Raw genomic sequence first — 21,228 nt, 5'->3', positions numbered from 1 at the left:
CCATGCACTTGGCATATAAACTGTCTTAGAGACATCTCCAGCCTGATCTAAAATAATGGCAAAGAGTTTTCCATCTGATACCATGGCCATCTTTAAAAGCAATTAGGAAAAAATGTTTCTGGCACCTGTAAGATTACTGAATCTCTTCATTCACAGGCAAACGAGCCACCACCAACAATTGCAGAGTTCAGCCAGGAAACCTGAGTGCCAGTAAAGGGCCCTAGAGTTGGAGTGGGCACTTCCTGGGCTGTTAATATAGTAACAGAAGCAAAATATCTTAGAAGCAATGTAGTAGTAGAAGAAGCAAAATACCTCAGAACTCTGGGCAAATATGTTGGTGACTTATAAACATTTGGATTAGGTCAATCTGAATCCCAGAGCTAGGAATATTTCATTCTGCAGTCAGGATGTCCAAAGACCGCTGCTTCTGTGATAGGGAACAAGGTATCCCAGTTGTGAGCTGGTAGCACATGGGACATGACAGTGGCTGCATCCAGCTGTTGCTCTCCCCTCAGAGATATAGCACACCAGGGATGAGCTCACCCACTCAAGGCTGGAAGCAAGAGCCATATCCAGGGAAATCCGACTCTGGAAAGGAGAATGGAATGTGGCTGCGAGATTAATCGACAGCGGCAACAAGTGTCTGAAGCTGGCCCGGGGACTACTGGGGTGCTCAAGTCCTTCCTCTTGAGTCTAAGATGAATTTTGGGGAAAGCCAATGCAATCTGTTGAAGTGATAGACGTTGAGAGCAAACACTTCTGGGGCTCATTACTGAAACACTCAGGACTTACCCTTCTTATGGCTTGTCAAATTCTCACCTCTGCATCATTTGTTTTATGGGGCTTTTCTCTTCCTTGCATATATTAAAAACATAAGCAGCTGAGGACAACCAGACATTTACTTTTCTATGAAAGCAAATGGGAAATCAGTAGAATGAGGCTTTATAGAAATACCACCTGTGGCACAGGGAACACCGTTTGCTTTGCAACAATGTGAATGATGGACCCAGAGAGTTCTGGGAATCAAAAACAGAGTCTCACTTCATCTTCACCATCGTGGGAGGAGAGGGATGGGAAGCAGATGTTCGGAAAACATTAGAATCATTAAAAAGGCCAGTGAGGAGTTCGCATGCAGAAGTGTTTCTGTGAGTTATTCTGTTTCGTTGTTGTTGTTGTTTCCCATGGAAAGGGAGAAAGCATCATGGGAACACTGCTTCATCTTTTTCTTTCATGGCTCAACCCAACCCAGGCTCCCTGTTACATACAGGTCACAATAAGAAGACAATGTTGTTCTTCTGACAATGTTTTTCTGGAAGTTCAAAGTGTCTTATTCATTAGTTTGTGATGCCTATCTCTAATGCTATGTGTGTAATAGAAGAACCTCATTAGATTGTGGGTAGGAGGATGTAAGGTTATTATAATCAGTAAACATGCTAATTTATTTTATTTTTGAGACAGAGTCTCACTCTGTCATCCATGCTGGAGTGTCATGGGAACGTTCTCAGCTCACTGAAGCCTCCACCTCCTGGGTTTAAGTGATTCTCCTGCCTCAGCCTCCCAAGTAGCTGGGACTATAGGCATGTACCACCATGACCGGCTAACTTTTGTATTTTTTGTAGAGATGGGGTTTTACCACGTTGCTCACGCTGGTCTTGAACTCCTGGGCTCAAGCAATCCTCACACCTCAGTTTCCCAAAGTGCTGAGATTATAGGCGTGAGCCACCACACTGGCTGGTAATATTTACTAATGCCTACAAATCCTTCAACATTCTCCCCACCTCCACATCATCATCATTCTCTGAGCCATGACCTTTGTGGTTCAGTGGAAGCAGCCACCTCCTAACTGCTTAACCTGCATTCACCCTGCCAGCCTCCTGTGTGCTCTCTGCAGGGCAGACCAGGAGGCCTTCTTATAAAGCAAATCTAATGATAACACTCCTCAGCTGAAGACCCTTCAATGACTTCCTGCTGTACTTAAAGATCAAAACATTGAGTAAGCATGCTTACAAGGCCCTTTAGGATTGGCCCCAGCCACCCTCACCAGCTTCATCTCACATCATACTCTTCTTCTGCCGCTCCATATATTGGCCGTATTTCCGTCGTTCATACTGCATGCTTGCTCCTGCCAGAGTGCCTCTGAGTAAGTTCTTGACTCTGGACTCCCTTTAACATGCTCTTCAGCTGTTAAGTCCTACTCATCTGCAACTGCTCACCATTTCTTCAGGAAAGCATCTCTCTTTGTGAAGGACAGACACTCGGCTATCTTAACTAATAAAACCATATGCATAACACACATGCAACCTCAGAATCACACAAAGGTACGCATGGCAATTTCCACTTTATGAAAATCTCTCTCTCAGCCTGTCCTGTGCTGTCCCCAAATGCTCCCTCCTCTCCCCACCCCATCACCTCTCAGAATCACAAAAGTCAGAGGAAACTTTACCTATTTTCATGTCCTTGCAGCTGAAGTGGTTGAGGTGGTGCTGGCTGGGCGACGGGGCTGTTGGGGGTGGCTGGGCTTGGCTGGGCCAGGGGACTCTGCTGGGCCAGGGGACTCTGCTGCGCCAGGGGACTCTGCTTCTCTGAGCTGGGTGCCGAGGTGGGGCTGTTGAGCTCTGCGATGGAGAACCACAGTGGCAGATGCAGTCAGGTCAGCATTGATAAGGGGAAAGAGGTGACCAGAGGTGGTGACTTTGCCTCTGCTGATGACTCAGGCTTTGGTTATTTCCGTTTCTGCTAGGTTTTTAGATAGCAGGTTAATCTTATCAAGTTCTAATACCATTTCTGAAATTTGTAGTCTTTCATTAATGATCACTATGGAACAAGGCTATGAACAGTATCTTGTCATTCTGCCAGAAGAAAAGATTACCAAAAAACCTTGTAAAACTATGAAAAAAATAATTCAAAGGACTAAGCTCTAAAACATGCTCTATTTTTGCAGCATTGCTTACTGAGAGAAAATGGATCAGCCACCACTTTTGGCTTGTAATAAACAGTCTGAAGAGTCTTCCAAAGTGTGGATAAGGAATGAACCATTAAAAGGAAAATGTTTTTTACAATCTTTTCCTCATCCCTTGTCAGTCTTATTACCTCATAGCCCACTGGACTCCACATTTCTCCAGAAAGAAAAAAGAACGCTGGACACAAGAAGATTCACAAAACTGTTCTTTTAAATAACTGCTTCTGGACTTCTTTCCTAATAACATCAAATTTTCAACTGAAATTGACTATATCTTGGAATAAGGGCCCAACAACAGATACATTCCAGACTCGGAAAACTGAGAAGTATTTAGACTTTCAGTGAGCAATCTTGTTTGCAGTTAATTTCCGTTGAATTGTTTATACATGTTGGTGTCTGCAGATAGTAGGTTAAAAAACAGCATGGCCATTTTCTTTTCTCTCTTTTTTTTCTTGATTGGGTAAGAAAAGGGAGGTGATCTATTAGCATTCCCCTATAAACTCCTCTCCCCCTGCCCTTTTTTCCCCCACAGTCCAAATCTTTTAATTCCTTCTCCATTTATATCAGGGTTTCCCAGACTCAGCCCTGTTGGCATTTTGGGCTGGGTAAATCTTTCCTGTGGGCGGCTGTCCTGTGCATTTTAGGATGCTTGGCAGCATCCCTGGCCTCCACCCACTAGATGGCATTACCAAGACAGTCAAAAACCTCCAGACTTTACAAAATGTCCCCTGGAGGGACAAAACCACCCCCGTTGAGAACTACTGTTTTATATTTAAAGTCAAGTGGCTGTTTAGCCATTGGCTGTCTACATGTCAGATAATCCTAAAATGGAATTGGGGGCTGAATAAAACATCAGCCTCTGTGTGGGACACTCATCAGTGAGCTCCAGAAATGGAATTCTTCAAATGGTTGATGAGTCAGCAGCCAGAAACTAGTCATGAACCCATTGTCTCTGGAAATGGTGAATTTTCCGTGCCGGGATGTTCACAGCTCCGTGACCCTCTAGGGCATGGTTATGAACTGTGATGTTCACTACTCTTCTGAGCCTCAGTGGGGAGTCCTTGTACAGATGAATTCAAAAGGCTCAGTGGGAATTTTATATTCTTACCAGGTGCAACATTTTCTAAATGAGCTCTCTTTATACCACAAAACCTCACGTTTTCAAAATCAATCTGACTTTGAAGAATCCTCTAGAGATTTCCTGTTAACGTAAATATTTTTTTTCGGATTTGTAACTATCACCTCTGTTGAATGAATTCTGACTTAATATAAGCATAAAAGGGGGGGCCCACAGGGAACGACTAAATAACCTGGCGTCTCACAATTCACACTATTTGCTAAAAGGCGAAAGATTTATGCGATCTGAAGAGAAACCAGAGTATACGGAATTCACACTATTCGGCCTGCAGTGCCACACAGCTTGACCTCTGAATGAGACAGGTACTGAATAAACATGATATGGATTGCAACTGAGTGAGTTTTTGCAAAAGTAGAAATAATAATCAACCTCTGACACTCTGACACCACAGTGACGGCAGGCAGGTGCACTCCACGACCCTGGCGGGCAGGCTGAGAACAGCCGGTGAGTGTGTCCGTGTGTTGACCGCCTCTCTGCAAGGCTGCCTCAGGCACTCACCCTCCTGAGGAATGATGCGAAGGGTGACACTAAGACCTGCATCCTTGATGAGCTTCACGATGTCAGCGTGAGGCATGTTGATGATAGACTGGCCATTCACTGCTAGGATCCGGTCTCCCACTTTTAGTTTTGCACAGCGATCTGCAGGACTCCCATCAATGATGCGTCCGATTTTATGGGGCACAGCTAAAAAAACCCCAACAGAAATAGGTATCAGGGACATCACCAATACATGTTCTTTCAGTCCCAGCCCCAAAGGAAACAATGAAATGTCAGAATTCCTTCCTTCGTTAGTATATTTGCCTTTTGAAATCACAGTAATTTCTATCAAATGGGGTCCTGTGCATACTACTGAGACCAGTTTCTAAATTCAAGTCCTTTGCAGTGATAGGCCAATTCCAAACACAGACCAGGGGTTCTCAAACTTTGGGGTGATCATAATTAACCTAGAGTTAAAAAGACAGCTATTTGGGCCTTACTGGGGACCATCTGAATTAGAATGTCCAGGCAGGAGGGGAGGACCGTGAGCTTTCTAAGAAGCTCCTAGGGAGATTCCAATATATATGAGTGTTTGAGGATCACATAGAACTTTGTGCCCCATGAGCTCGTATTCTAGAGACAATAATCAACAATTTAAGAAAGCTACAATAAATGCCAGAAATTCAAGTTCTTCCCTTTTATTATTTTATCGAGAGGAGAAAACAAGGAAGGAAAGAACTATGTGTTAATATGGGTAGTAGCCACTTGGTAAAGAAGTTATAACCACCTTCCCACTCATGTACTAAGCTTTAAAGGTTGATGTGTTGTCACATCTTATCTCTTCTCTTCTTTCTGATTTACTTTTACACGGTGCTGATATCTTGCTAATGTCTGATATATAATGTGTTTATTCAAATCTGCAATGCCATGGATGGTAAGGCATACTTTTATTTTATATGCCACAGGAAAAAAAAAAAGAAACACTGCTAACTAAATAATGATGCTCCATTGACTATAAGATGCTCTCCAACTGTCAAAATATTATGTCTTTTAAAAACAATGTACACTTCTTTTTTTTTTTTTTTTTTTTTTCTGAGACGGAGTCTCAGTCTGTCACCCAGGCTGGAGGGCAGTGGTGCGATCTCGGCCCACTGCAAGCTCCACCTTCCGGGTTCACGCCATTCTCCTGCCTCAGCCTCCTGAGTAGCTGGGACTACAGGCACCTGCTACCATGCCAAGCTAATTTTTTTTGTATTTTTAGTAGAGACAGGGTTTCACCGTGTTAGCCAGGATGGTCTTGATCTCCTGACCTTGTGATCTGCCCGCTTTGGCCTCCCAAAGTGCTGGGATTACAGGTGTGAGCTGCCGCGCCTGGCTTATTTTCTTTTTACTATTTATGTATATGTGTGAGGAGAGCCACACACATGGAAATACAGATTTTCCTGGCAGTTTGACTTCAGTGTAAATGTTTAAGTACCTACCAAGATAACTATTTCTGGGGTGGACATCAATAGTATACACTGCATAAACTCCCTCAAGGAGCTTACCAAACTGGAAACCTATTCCCTTTCCTTTATCCCTTCAAGACTGTGAGCCCCAGCTCAGAAACCTGTCAATAATTCTGTGTTGTTGCTCTCTCTATGGAATCAGGTACTGCTTTGATCTGCAGAAATATGCAAAAAATGCAACCCACCATTCAGTATGTTTCAGGGATGTCTATTCCTTGAACTCTCAATCTTGTACATGCTTTACAGCGAAAGGCAGAACATTAGTTAATAACCATGGCAAGGAAGGACAGTTAGTGAGTTAATGAGCCAGTACTTGTTCATTCTTCTATTGTGAAAGGTTATAGATAGCATATGAAAATATTGGCTGAGCCTGTGTCCCTGAAGTGAAACTCATCATGTTGGAAACTCAAACACATTTTTATTTACCATAAGCGCAATAACTAAGAATGCCTTACGTAGATCATCTTAGAATCTTAGGACAATCAATGTATTTTTCAAGTAGAAATATAATAACTCATTAATTTACTGATTTAAAAAAATGATGTAAGCATTGCAAGGTATTGGGTTTTCAACTATGATTAGGGTGAACTTTAGTTCCTGTTTTTGTTCCCTTTCATGTTCAACAGTGTCTTGGAATGTATGGCTCATCAATGATTTAGCCTCCCTAGCCATAATGTATATATTGTTATCTGTCCTGTGACCTCTGCAAAATTACCTAACTTCTCCGAGTTTATTTTTCAACAGTAAAATTGGTATACTAATACTACTGACTTCACAGACTGCATCTGAGAATTAAATGAGTTATCATATGTAAAGTGAGTAGAACAATGCCTGACATGTGAGAACTGATCTATAAGTATTAACTGTCATTCTTTTTATTACTATCATCTTTTAAATATTTCTCATATCACTATTAAGGGGGGTGTGTGTGCTTGTGTGTAGGTACCGACTTGGTTTCTTTCCACATGGGGTAAACCTGTAATACTGCTAGAATTGAAGGAACACTTAGCTTACTACAGGATTATACAGAGCAATATCTCCTAAGTTTCAACAGAGGAAAATAGCTTCAGTTATGAAAGAGATGTGTTGGGTAGATTAGATAGACACTGGATGAGGTCAAGAGTCTATGTTCTCTGATTTACAAAAAAGACGATGTTGCAGGTCTCTGTAGGAAAACATCAACTTGTAAGAGTTTATTATTCAAAGGGAAATCAGCATGATTTAAATCTCTTAATCACCCACACTGAGTCCTACACATATAAACACACACACTTTCATATTTATTGAATGCTATTAAACATTTTTCTTCCTACCTCTTATGAGTACCTACCTGAGCCAAGCACTGTGCTAAGTGATATATATGTGTGTATATATATATATGTATATATCCATTTAAAAATATCCTTAACATATCATACGAAATATTTGATATCATTACAAGTTTACAGTAGAGGAAACTGAAGCATATAGCAGTTATTAGTTTGTCCAAGGTCACATATGCCAAACAGCGCTTAGAACCCTAGTCTATCAGATTTCATAGCCTTTGCTGTTAGTGTAGCCACCACCCTGCATCTCTTGACTTTTCTGGCTCAGATCTCTAATCTATTACTTGCTTTGTGAGTATCTGGTGCTTTTATTTGATGAGTACAGCCTGCCTCTAAGCCAGGAACTAAACACTTCATAAGTGGTCCTGATTCATGGGTGAGTGGAAGTCAGGAACTTTGCCTGAAGCAGGTTCTTTGTTGCAACTGTCTTTTGACAGGCAAAGTGAGAGGAGGAGAGAGAAGAGAGAGAAGAGGAGAGGAAATTGAACAGCTCTTCAGATCCTGTTTAGTTAGGACATCACATCATGGGGTCATTCTTTTGTGGGAAGTAATTTCTTTGGGTTTTAGAAACACTGACACTTGAAATGAAATTTAAAAACATACTTCAAAACACAAATGGTATTTGGATGATTTTCTGTTTTGACTTATTTATGCCTCTGCTCTCCTCTATTACTGTAGATCATTTAAAATTTATTGGGCATAAAACCCCAAATGTTTTAAAGCATAGATTTACACACACACACACACAGACACACACAATTTGTATGCTCAACAATGATAAACTATTACTTGTTAATTTCCAGGCAGTGTGGAACTTGCTTATTTTAAATCCTTATAGCAATAGTGTGAAGTAGCTGTAGAAGTATAATAATCATGCTAATTTCACTATTAAGAAAACAAGTGTCCAAGCCACAGTTCAAATCCTTGCCTATGGCTTCAAACCTTGGGGTTACTCCTTTCTTTTTTGATATGTTGGAGGTTGAAAGCAATTTGAATTATGAAGATCAAGGGAACGACTGGTAAGACTTAGTTTAGAAAAGCTTGCTGGTTGAGACTTCAACATGAAAGTTTCACTGTAAACATACTTACTTGCTCATGGTAATAACTTAGTTCCAAAGCCATTTAAACTTTATTAGGGTGGTTAGAATAAAAACTAAGATAAAAGAATAGAAATCAAAATAAAAGAATGAAAACTGAAATAAATTCAATGGTAGCCACATAAAATGACTGAGTGACTTGCATAAAATGTAAGTGAGCACACAGTTTAAAAATGTATGTTCAGTAATTGAAAGTACCTGAAGTGGTTTTATTACAAATGTTTTCTATTGGCATTTACTTTAATAAAAACAGTACTTGAAACTCTTGGCAGCTAACGGCAGCCTCACTTTTCCTTTACTAGGGTTTTCCCTACATATGTGAGTGCACTGAATGTTGGTGTACAACAAATCTCTGACAAGGGGTGTGCTCAGAGAGGATTCTCTGAAAACAAGATGCAGTTCCATTTGCTCAGTGATAAAGTCTACAGAGCCTATGACCTAAATGCTTTCAGTGTCATGCTAATGGAATTACAGAGCAAGGAAGAGGCCCTGACCTTGGTTTCTATTATTGGGATGAATGGTACTCATTAATTCCCTGAGAATTGATGACTAAGGTAACTGCCGGAGCACGGTCCATTTAGACAGCATGCCTTGCAGACATCATCTGTCAGGCAGTAACATAAATCAAGTCTTTGGATCAGTCTTCTTGACACAGTGTGCTTAGGATACACAGATATTTGGGAAAAGTTGCAATATGTCATTTGGCTCTGGACATACTGACATTTAGAAAGGAGACAATGTGTCACTAGTTAGAAATTTCCTTTTAATTGAAAATACATAAATTATGGAAAAAAACCCCCAGTTTTCTATGTCTTTATTCCTTTATAGATAAAACAATATTGTCTCTTTATATTGTAACATGTTTTATATTTTCCCATAGATGAATGAACTCTTCTGGCTCTGCTTAATGTACCACACTTGTTTTGGTAGGAATATTCAGAGATGATCGGTTGGATTGGATGTTCTCTAAGTGAGTTTGGAAGGGCTGGATTCTTGGGGTCTGTAGCCACATCACTACTGAAAGCAGTGATCCTCCCTTTTTTGCTGTTGGGTTCTCTTCTGGGACCTTGTATGGTTTACCCCGGCTCCTTCAGTAACTGGTCAAAGTGGGCTGATCCAGCCAATGAATTCCTGTTGTTTCTACCTTGGGTCAGCCCCCGTAAAGAAGACAGGATGTTTACTTGGAGGACTTTTCTTGCTTTGGTGATAGATTCTTCCTGAAATCCTAAGGGAAGGGATTATGAGATCCCCCTTCTCTCCTTTTTCCTCATTATTTTTCTTGCTGTATATGTGTATTTCATTTCAGAGAAAGAAAAGTCTGTGACTCGTGTTTACATTTAATTATCTTCTTGCTAATAGATCCCACAAAGTGGAGTTATATGTGGAGGAAAGTATTAAACAGGGAAAGTGGATTTTGCATCAATCATGCCAAATTTACAAGAGGGAAGTTCCTGAAATGAGCGTAAGAAAAATAAATACTTCAAAGGCAATCGATAGCATAAACTCTCATTAGCTCGCATTTCCATTAATTTGTGAAGGTTAAACAACATGTCATTAGCTTAAAGAGGCAAAGGAAGTTAGTTTGGGTTTAGAATCTGTGACCTGATGTGAAAATGAATGTTTTTTAAAAGTTGGATGATTCCAGTTGTTTTTCTTTCAATAATATGTGAAAATTACCTACTGTCTAGTTTAAATTTGTAGGTTGGAGCAGAAGGGGCAATTACTACATCAATCAACACATTTCGGAATAGCATCTTCTTAATAACAGACACTATGCTAGGCCCTGAGGGGAAGGCAATAATAAAGCAACACATGGTAGTTGCCCTCAAGAAACTCACTGTCTGGTAGGGGAGACCAGGGATAAACGTATAAAAATATGTAAAGCCAAATGCAAATGGCAAATACATGGCAAATGTAACGTGCAGCAAAAGTAGAGAGGAGGAGTGAATTCCTGAGTCCAGATGTAGACTGAGAGAATGGTGAGGAACAGGAAGGTCATTCTTGGGATGAGGGAATATGTGCCCCTTGGTAAGTGGCAGTTCTCCTAGAAAAAAACTTATGAGGGTAAATGGGTATCTAATCCAAGGAGGTTTCCAGGGAGACAAGGAGAGGTGCTTTGTGGGCTGGGGTCCCTCCTGCCCTCATAATTATTGCTTCCTTGAGATCTCTGATATGATGCCTTTAGCCCAGCTCCTGTGAATGGAGCTGTGACTGGAGACTAAGCACAGAGGAATGATGCGATATTATCACAAAGTGTTCCCATCTCTTTAATACATGGTGGAAACTCCTTATCTGTTTTTCTGCCTTTAGAAACCAGAGCATAATATTAATCTTGCTTATTTTCCATCGCTCCTTCCTAAAAATTCTGACTTCATATGTTTTATTGTGACAAACCCATTTAGATAGATATTGTCCCTTCCTGGAATATGACAAAGTGTCCTTCAAAGGAGTTTTCTTTGTCATCATGGGGTGGAGATGTGGGAAAAAACATGTGTTTTGTATTTTAAAGTTTTTTTGTGGTAAAATTAAGAAAAAGCAGACGGCATGACTTGTTTTCCTCTAGAACGCTGTGAAATTTAGCTTTCCAAAGACAAAAACGTCTTCCCTGAAATTCATAGCCGGCTGATTTGCAAAACCCAAAATCAAACAGCTGGTGTTTTAAGGACTGCATATTCAAAAAGCGCGTTCCCCCCCCCCCCCCCAGCACCCATGAGTCATTCTCTTGTGGTTGAACAGTTTAGCTACCCTGCAGTTGGCAATAAGCAGATGGTCAGACAGGAGAATGGGAAGAAGGGCGCATCACTGGCAATTTGGGAACCCAATTGAACTCACGTTGCTAAGGGCAGAAACCATCCTATAGATACTATTAACTAAATGGCTGGAGAGAAACACTCAGCAGCCATATATTACTGTTTATGCTTTTATTTTATACCAATTGTTAAAAATTTGCATAGCTAAGTACTGAGAGTAAATTGGTAATTGAAAGAAATCTCATGACATTAGGAATTGTAATTAGCTATGACTTGACTGTTCTATTCTAGAACATGAGGCTGGGTTAAAATGGGTTTGTTGTTTGGAAACATTTGACGGGCCAGGGGTCACATGGCTAGCTTCATGTGACCTGGGCAGTCACACAGGCCACCATGCTCAAAAGGGCCTGGCGTTTGGTTTAGTCACCTGTCACCAGCTTGATATTCTTAATACTTTCTGAACAAGCACCTCACATTTTCATTTTGCACTAGACCCTGCAAATTCTGTAGTTGGTCTTCTGTAGATATGTCCATAACGTATTTCCTCCTTGCATCACTCCACTGCTCTTGGTGTCTGTGATGGAAGGTGTAAATGAGAATATGTTACAGCTACCAAGAAAAATCACCAATAAGGTGGGTGGTAGGAAAGGAGCCAAAACAATCCTTTTCTCTGTGGGTGCATTTTCCACTCCCCTGTACATCTCTAGAAAAGGCAGTCCAAAAAATTTCTGTTAAGTATACTCTTACTTTTGATTCTTCACATATTTATTGAAGAGGTCTAAAAGTTACCTTGATTCTCTTACTCACTGTGAAAATTATTCTTATAAGTCACGGATTATTGTGTCATTGACAAAGCAACTATTCTTCTGTAACCCTCTTTAAGTAGATGTTAAGATAGATCACCATATTTCAAGGGGTTCGTGTATTCTTTTGATATGATTTTTCTCCTCACAATGTCTGACAAAATGTCTAGACATTAGAGTGGCAGGAAGCAAAGAAACTTCAGAATAGTCATGATCCTCAAATCTGTAGGTGTGTGGGGTCTGGGAGCTGGACAGAGAGAATGAAAAAACATTTCTATTTGTAGATACACCTTTTTTCTTCTGTAGCAATACTTCTCATTTCTCTGTATGTCCCTGAAAATCACCTTGCCAACTTGTATAATAACTAGCAAGGATATCTTTTTTGACCTGTTTGGGTCTGAATGTCATGATAGAAAATCTGGTCCCACTAAGCCAAATAAATATTAATCCTATTTCAGCAATTTTTCCATTTTTCGCAAAGACTTAGAAAAAGATACATATTTCTATTGCCCAATAAAACCAGCAACTCAGGACTTTCCAATCAAGTGGTAGAAGGTGAAATTCTGTTGTTCAACTAGAGTAATTTTAGTTAGTAAAATTGTGTAGCTTTCAGCAAGCATGGCTTGCAAATAATCAAACAGCAAGTCGATTCAGTAATAACGGAAAAAACTTTAAAGAGTTATTGATGTTGGCCGGGTGCGGTGGCTCAAGCCTGTAATCCCAGCACTTTGGGAGGCCGAGACGGGCAGATCACGAGGTCAGGAGATCGAGACCATCCTGGCTAACACGGTGAAACCCCGTCTCTACTAAAAAAAATACAAAAAACTAGCCGGGCGAGGTGGTGGGCGCCTGTAGTCCCAGCTACTCGGGAGGCTGAGGCAGGAGAATGGAGTAAACCCGGGAGGCGGAGCTTGCAGTGAACTGAGATCCGGCCACTGCACTCCAGCCTGGGCGACAGAGCCAGACTCTGTCTCAAAAAAAAAAAAGAGTTATTGATGTTAAAATATGATAAAGGAATTCTTCCCTGCAGGACAGAAAAGCCAGTTGCTTTATTCTTTTTACAAAACAGTTGCAAGGTTGAGGTATGGTATTATACTTCCATCCCAAACATGCAAATCTACCTTTCAAAGGGCTGATTGTTCAATTTTATGATGACCAATTTAGTTCCTGAATATGGGGTTCTTTTTATTTATAATTTGTTACAGAGCCTTATCAACTTATTACTAGAAAATACTAGATGGTTCTATTATGATAAAAATTATATAAAAGTTTCAAAATTCACATAATGTAAAAGGAGAAGAGTAAACAATCTTGAAGCGATTGGAAGTATCTTATAATTAAAGCAACTTAATTTTATTTATTTATTTATTTATTTTTGAGACGGAGTCTCCCTGCCTCGCCCAGGCTGGAGTGCAGTGGTGCGATCTCGGCTCACTGCAAGCTCCGCCTCCCGGGTTCACGCCATTCTCCCGCCTCAGCCTCCGAGTAGCTGGGACTACAGGCGCCCGCCACCACGCCCGGCTACTTTTTTGTATTTTTAGTAGAGACGGGGTTTCACCATGTTAGCCAGGATGGTCTCGATCTCCTGACCTCGTGATCCACCCGTCTCGGCCTCCCAAAGTGCTGGGATTACAGGCTTGAGCCACCGCGCCCGGCCAACTTAATTATTTTTTAAGATGTCACTTTTATTTTCTGAAAAAGTATTTATTTTTAAAACTTGGTACTGATTATTAAGACAGGTACAGTTTAAATTGCCCATTTAAAAAATCCTGTCATTCCCAACCCAACCTTAAGTAAGTAAGTAAGTACTCATTACTTTGGCCTTTCCTTAATCTGAATGATTTATTTATTTATTTATTTATTTATTTATTTATTTATTTATTTTTTGAGACAGATTCTCACTCTGTCGCCCAGGCTGGAGTGCAGTGGCCAGATCTCAGCTCACTGCAAGCTCCGCCTCCCGGGTTTACTCCATTCTCCTGCCTCAGCCTCCCGAGTAGCTGGGACTACAGACGCCCGCCACCTTGTCCGGCTAGCTTTTTGTATTTTTTAGTAGAGACGGGGTTTCACCGTGTTAGCCAGGATGGTCTCGATCTCCTGACCTCATGATCTGCCCGTCTCGGCCTCCCAAAGTGCTGGGATTACAGGCTTGAGCCACCGCGCCCAGCCTGAGTGATTTATTTTTATGAAACTCAAGATTTTTGTGATGTTGCTTCATCAGCTCATTTCCAAAATTGCTGTATGATCTTGTTCAGTGTTGCTTAACCTTAGGACCATTTTTCTTTCACTTATAGCCCTATAGGTTTTTTTAATGCCACAGACTCTTTTGTTTCTGTCTTTAAATTAGTGGCTATCTATGTTTTTGCCCTCCTACTCACTACCAATTGCTCTCAATATGATGACAATTTAAGAGACTTAGAGCAAGCTAATTGTCTTCCTTACATTTTCCCTGTCCATAGATTTCTTTCCTCAGAGAGCTCTATGAGAAGTGTCAGGCATTAAAGCAACTTAATTGAAGTAATATATGTGTGAACTTAAAGAATAAAACATAACCAAAATGGTTATAATAAAAAATTCTAGTCTCTTGCCCTAACCCTCCCGTCCTCTCTAGTTCTGTGACCCAAACACAAACATTTTAAATCTTTCAGCTGTTTCTTCTTCACATTTCTAATAATATTCCTATATAGCTATTTCTCATTTTATCAATGTTAGTCAATATCTATTTACTCCTATTCTGATAGAGGATTTAGCACTCTTCCTTTGCATCCCACCTCCTCTCCTTATCCCAAAGTAGTTTTATTACAATTTAGTTAAACCAGTTATCATTGTTTGTGGTTTTACCACGTAAATCTTGTTCACTGAAGCATTTATGATTTCCTTTATTTTCTTGTATGGTTTCTTTCCTTCTTTCACCACTTCTAATCAAGGTTTCTGATTGTGTATTTTTCCTACACATCCTTAATTGCTTCCCCAAAAACTGTGAAAATCATCAATTTAATTTATTCCTCTGAACACCTTCTCCCAGACGTAGGTAGTTTGCTCTCCAGTCTGCTGGACAGTGTCATCATGGGGATTGTTGCTGCACTCCAAGGTGGACTCTGTGTCAGCTTTTCTGATTCACTTTTTATTTAGTTTTTGTTATTTTATTTTAAGTTCTGAGATACATGTCAGAACGTGAAGGTTTGTTACATAGGTATGCGTTTGCCACGGTGGTTTGCTGCACCTATTGATCCATCAACTAGGTTCCCTCCACTTGCCCCCCCGCCCCCCTAAGGCTCCGGTGTGTGTTGCTCCCCTCCCTGTGTCCATGTGTTCTCATTGTTCAACTCGGACTTATGAGTGAGAACATGCAGTGTTTGGTTTTCTGTTCCTGCTGATTCACTCTTTCATTTTGTTGAAGCATATCCTACAGCCGCTTTCTAAGAAATTGTGCAGGGATAAAACCAATTTTTCAATTCTTAGTGTTTGCAAATGTGTTTATTTTTACCTTCTTTTGATTGAATTCTGGCTTAGTATTCTAGATTGTATGAAATTCCTAGAATGAAAAAATGATTTTTCTTCAGAAACTTACAGGCAGTGCTTTATTGTCTTCTAGCATCCAGTGTTACTATTGAGAGGCCTGAACCCATTAGGATTTTTACTCCTTGTATATGATATACTTATATTATCTTTTCTTTTTGAAAATTGTTAAGATTTTCCCTGTACTTTTTTTTGTTTTGAAGTATTGCAATGGTGCATTTTAGTATGGTTCTTTGTCAGTATGGAGACTTGTTTTCTTTAGTTTGGTTTTGTGAACCTTTATTATACTATTTCTTTGATATTTTCCATTCTGTTTTTCTGGTCTCTTTCTGCAACTCTTATTAGATATTGGCATCCTGGCTTGGTCTGCTGCTTCTCCTATAGGTCATAAGGATTATGCCCTGATGGTAGAATTGGTACCATTATAAAAGGGCCAATTTGTCCCCCTCTTGTTCTCTTTTGGCCCTTCCTCCTTTTGCCATGGGATGACACAGCAGGAAGACCCTTGCCAGATGCTGGCACCTTATATTAGACTTTCTAGCCTCTGTAACTGTGAGCCAATATGTATCTGTTCATTGTAAATTACCGAGTCTGTGGTATTCTGCTATAACAACACACAATGGACTAAGATGGCTACCTTGTTGCTGTATCCTCATATGTTGGAGCAAGAGAACTCTGGTCTTTTCATCTTCTTATGAGGGCACCAATCCCATCACTGGGGCACCACTCTCATAACCTCATCTAAACCTAACTATCTCCCAAAGGCCCATCTCCAAGCATTGGGAATTAGGGATTCAACATATAGGTTTTGGAGCAGGAGATACAAACAGTCAGTTTGTAGTAAATATCACATCTTTTTGTGGCTATAAATACGTTTTTGAAGCTTTCTTTTGTTCCCTGAATTATCTTTATTTCTTTTATTTTCCTTTATTTCTTTCATATTTGCTTGCTTTATTATTTTAAACATAAAAATTTCATGGTTGTTGTATTCCATTCTGTCCTGAGTTTTTCAAGTTCTGGGCCTACCTGAGTTTCTAAAGAAATGAGTGGGTCTGTGTTATCCATATCTGTTTTAGATTTTCTCTGTCCTGCTGAGTTGTCACTTTTTTGTCTCTGAAATATCTTGACCACTCCTGTCCATTCCTTTTCTCATTCATTCACTCTTACTGGGGTCTAAGAAATGAGAGCCCAAGTAGTTATAATTTATTACTCTCAATTAGAAATTAGAAATATCTTTAGTAATTTTTAATCAGCTTTTGCAATCAATAATTTTGGTGCCCCAGTTAGAGATTTTGAATTTGTTTGGAAAAAAAATTAAACATTTTTTGTACCCAACCTTTAAAAGCCCTGTTGTCACTTATAGTCTTGAGAGATAAAAATATAAAGGACAACTTATTTCTTTTCAAGTGTTCAGAACGTGTCATAAAATTACATTTCATCAACTCCAGGTTTAGGGTTAAAAATATTCAATAAAACTACACTTTCTTTTTCTCTTCTGTGTCTCTTGACTAGTTTTGAAGCACATGAGACTTCACACCCATCAATGTACTTGGCTTTGAGTAATTTCTCAGCAGGCCCAATAGAAATGGTTGATAGTTACAAGCAGGTGTTGCTGACAACTCATGTTTCTCATTTTTACAGATGCAGTGTATTTTATCTCTGCCATCTCGTTTTTCCTTTTATAGCTTCTGAAATTGTGTTTTGTAAAAAGTCACTTGGCTGTCTTCACACAGTTTCCTTGTTACAATAGGTAAATGTCAAAAGTGATCAGATGTAGTATCAGACTTCCATTGAATTCCCCCAAGCCCTCCGGCAGATAATAACTTCTTGCAATATTTTTTTAATATAAATGGAAACAGATACTAACCCAGGCAAATGATCCCTCCCGAGCCAGCTGTCCTTTTCAATATGTTATCCAGAAGATTACATGAATATTTATTGGCCCTCCAGTTACACACACAAGCCAAAGTTCCACTAACAGGGTATATAGTATGTTTTAACCTGAAAGAATGCAATTTTGCATGACTGGATAAAACTAAATATGAACAGACCCTCAAGCAAAGTGTTCAGAAACTAAAAGATCTTGATCATATATTAACTTTGAAAACAACTTGCAGTGTGACCTCTGAATGGTCAAATAAATTATGTCAGTTCCGTGACTTGAAAAGTGAGACCATCACCACACGTGGTCTCTCTTTCTTATCCTTCTTTCTTACCCAAGTATTGCACATTTTGACTTCATTTGGATTTCTGCTTATATGTACTTTCTCTCATGACTTATATTTTAAAGTATTATAACTATATGTGTTTTCAGTTTTACTAAGCAAATATACATTTCCATAATTTTATTTGAGACTATCATAAAATGACTTTTTTTATGCTAACATAAGAAATTAATGAGAAATAAAAAGGATTGAAGAGGCTCAAAATGTGTTTTGTTGTCCATAATGAAATGCCAATTATACTGGAGGGGGAAGAGACTAAAAGTGAAAGAAAAACTCCTTGGCAAAGATACATAGATGGAAAAAAGCACATGAAAGGTCTTCAACATCATTAGTCTTTAGAGAAAAGTGCAAACTAAAACCAAATGATTTGGGAGGCTGAGGCAGGAGGATTTCTTGAGCCCAGGAATTCAAAACCAGCCTGGGCAACATAGGAAGACCCTCATCTCTATCAAGAAAAACCCCCAACCCCCAAAATGATATACTACTGTGCACCTATTGGAATGGCTAAAATTAAAAAAAACCATAAAACCTAAAAATAACAAGTACTCACAAGGATTGGAAGCATCTGGAGCCTTCATACATGGAATATAAAATGGTACAGCCACTTTGGAAATTGGTACTATATGAATCAGCAATCTTACACCTAGATACTTACCAAGTGAAATAAAACCAATTTCCACACAAAAAAAGACCTATATGAAAAGATTTATAGAAGCTTTATTTGTAATCACCAGAAACAGGAAACTACCAAAATGCCCCTTAACTAGGGAATGAGTAAACAAACTATGGTGCATCCATATAATGGAATATTAGTCGGCAATTGAAAATGAACCAAATAGTGACACATGAAACCACATGGATGAATCTAAAATGCATTATGCTTAGTGGAGGAAGCCAGACTCAAAAGGCTACATACTGTATCATTCCATTTATATAGGAGAGGCAAAACTATAGAACAAAACAAATCAGTGCTTGCCAGGGCTGCGAGTGGGTGAACAGCTGATTCATTATAGCAGTAGTTACAACTAAACACGTCTCTCAAAACTCAGAGTATAGACTAAAAGGGTAAACTTTACTATATAGAAATTAAACCTTCAAAATAGGGGGAAAAGTGAAAAAGCAGAAGGAGGTAAGAGGTTTTGGATGGAAATAAATAGAGATAAGTAAAAAGGAACTGATGTGGAATAACTAGGAGACAGGAGGTGAGCAGGGGAAAGTGTAAGGGTTGGAAGTCTTCAGAGAAGAAATGCTGTCTAATCTGAGTCATAACACACAAACAGGACTTCGCCAGGTGGTCAAGGTTGGGGGAAGCAGGCAGCATAGTCACAGTGGTGTGACTTGTAAAGACAGAGATCTGTGGATTAGCAGTGTCTGTGTTGTGAGGGGTGGGAGTGCAGTGAGCACAGACGTCACTGAGCCCTGGAATAAAGAAGGAAAGCCAGGTCATGAAAGGTCTTAATGTCTATGCTAGGGGCTTGGAATTTATATTATAGCCAATTGAGAAGCCACTAATGGATTATGACAGCTAAGTGAGATCATCAGACTCGTTTTAGAATGAGTCTGGGAATAGTAGGTATTATGGAGGGTAGACTGAAGCATAGGGAGAGTGGGAATTAGGCTGGAGGCAGGGAGGTAATTTAAAGGCCCCCACAATGCTCCAGAGTTGTGGAGTCCAACATGGTAGCTACAAGCATCATGTGGCCATTTAATTATTTGAAATCAAAGATAATTAAAACTTAAATTCCGGGACATGTCAGTCTCATTTCAAATGCTCCACAGCCACATGTGGCTAATGGCCATAGTGTTGTATAGTGCAGGATAAAACATTTCCATATTGCAGAAAGTTCTGCTGCACAGTGCTAACCTAGAACCTTAAGGAAGGCATTAGCAGTGGTGGTAGGGAATGCCTAATGTATTTGTCTTATATCTGGAAAGCATGTTTGGGTAACAGCTTGCCTTCATCCCTCAAGAGGGACAAATATAACTGTGTATAAATTCAGCTAGGATGTGAATGTAGGTACCTGGAGATCTGCTTTAAAGCTTGTGATCATACACATCAATTAGAGATGAAAGTGACTTGGCACCAGGAAGCACTGATATCAGTGATTAATTTGGCACCCAGGTTTTACTGTATTTCAATTTTGTCAAGTGTCTACAAGAGTGTGGCTGTTTTTAATCTTGCTGTTCATCTAGCAAGTCTAATACACATTTGAATGAAGATTTCTAAGTTGAAATATTCTTCTTCTACTTCACATTATCTCAACTGCTCTGTGCCAGAAAACTATAAGAACTAAACCTTTCATATGTGCTCTTTCTTGCTTTCTGGAAGACCCTCCTCTCATGATGAATCCGTAAGTGTACATCTTTATGATGAACAGATTTCCAACAGCAGGTTTTAGGCATTTCACTCTTGAAAGCAGATGGGTTCATCAGATACCCAACATCTGGCCAACTTTGTAGAGCAAACCCTTGCCTGGCTTAGAGAAATAAGATCTGGGAGAGGTCAGATTGAAAAATGAAAATGACAATGGCACACTCCACTATTTAGTTGATTTTCTCCACTATTTAGTTGATTTTCTCTGGCACTGTAAAAACCTCGGGAATGCCTAGTGATCTGACTCATCGCCCAGAAAAGGCTGTCTGATTAATCTGCAGAAGTGATTCCAAGCAAGTGCTCAGAATAGTTTGGTTGGGAACAAATCCAGCTTCAATTGCAAAATTATTGGTGGTCAAATGCACAAATAAAAAGATCTTTTACCAAGATTTGGTGTGGTAGGAAAGAGTTTTGGTAGAAGCACTCCCTAAGTTCTTGATGGAAATTAGGCATCAAAAAGAAATATTTTATCCCAGGCCAAATGGGAAAAATATCCCCTTATAATACCCTTTCAACATAACTGGACAAGGGTGATAAATAACAGTACTGTGTTCACTTAACAACTTGCTCTTAAAATGGTTCCACATGTGGAACAAGCTTTATTAGGATGCTTCTCTGAGATATTTTCTTATGTAGTTGGTTGTTGGGAAGAAAGAAGAAAAATAAAAAATCACAGAGAACTTAATCCACCATGAGGCCCTGAATGCAGCATAAAGAAAAACTGTCTTCTGCAAAAGTGCCCTGCGGGCTCTGAATTTGCTTGAACCTCGTGTGGGAGAGTGATGGGCATCCTGCATTGGTAGAGGATCATCCTGTACATGATGCCTGGGGTCTCTTCTCAGTTGCGATCTCCCTGTACTATCTAGTGAATAAGAAGGAGCTGCAGGACATAAGCCCAGAGGAAATGGCCACTGATCACCCATTTATGAGCTTTCAAGACAACTGAATAGCTAAAAGTAAGAAGATATTCACGTTCTGCTGCTGTCTGGAGTCTTTGAACACAATAATAAGAACTCTCCTGAAAAATGATTCCCTAGTGGGGGAAACATGATT

At 39.7% G+C, this 21,228-nt stretch overlaps 1 protein-coding gene across 1 annotated transcript in view; it reads right to left on the bottom strand.

Annotated features, from left to right (window-relative positions):
• Positions 1-21,228, bottom strand: part of MAGI2 (membrane associated guanylate kinase, WW and PDZ domain containing 2) — a 1,516,313-nt gene that overhangs the window by 120,112 nt on the left and 1,374,973 nt on the right. Inside the window, exons 17-18 of the mRNA XM_026448702.1 lie at positions 4,596-4,781; positions 2,444-2,615 (exon numbers count right to left, since the gene is read on the bottom strand). Of these exons, the coding sequence (XP_026304487.1) occupies positions 2,444-2,615; positions 4,596-4,781 (358 nt within the window). The remainder of the gene's footprint in view (positions 1-2,443; positions 2,616-4,595; positions 4,782-21,228) is intronic.

The sequence above is a fragment of the Piliocolobus tephrosceles genome, chromosome 8, assembly GCF_002776525.5.
Source record: "Piliocolobus tephrosceles isolate RC106 chromosome 8, ASM277652v3, whole genome shotgun sequence".
In the NCBI taxonomy this organism is placed as follows: Eukaryota; Metazoa; Chordata; class Mammalia; order Primates; family Cercopithecidae; genus Piliocolobus; species Piliocolobus tephrosceles.
This window is presented reverse-complemented; position numbering and strand designations above follow the sequence as displayed.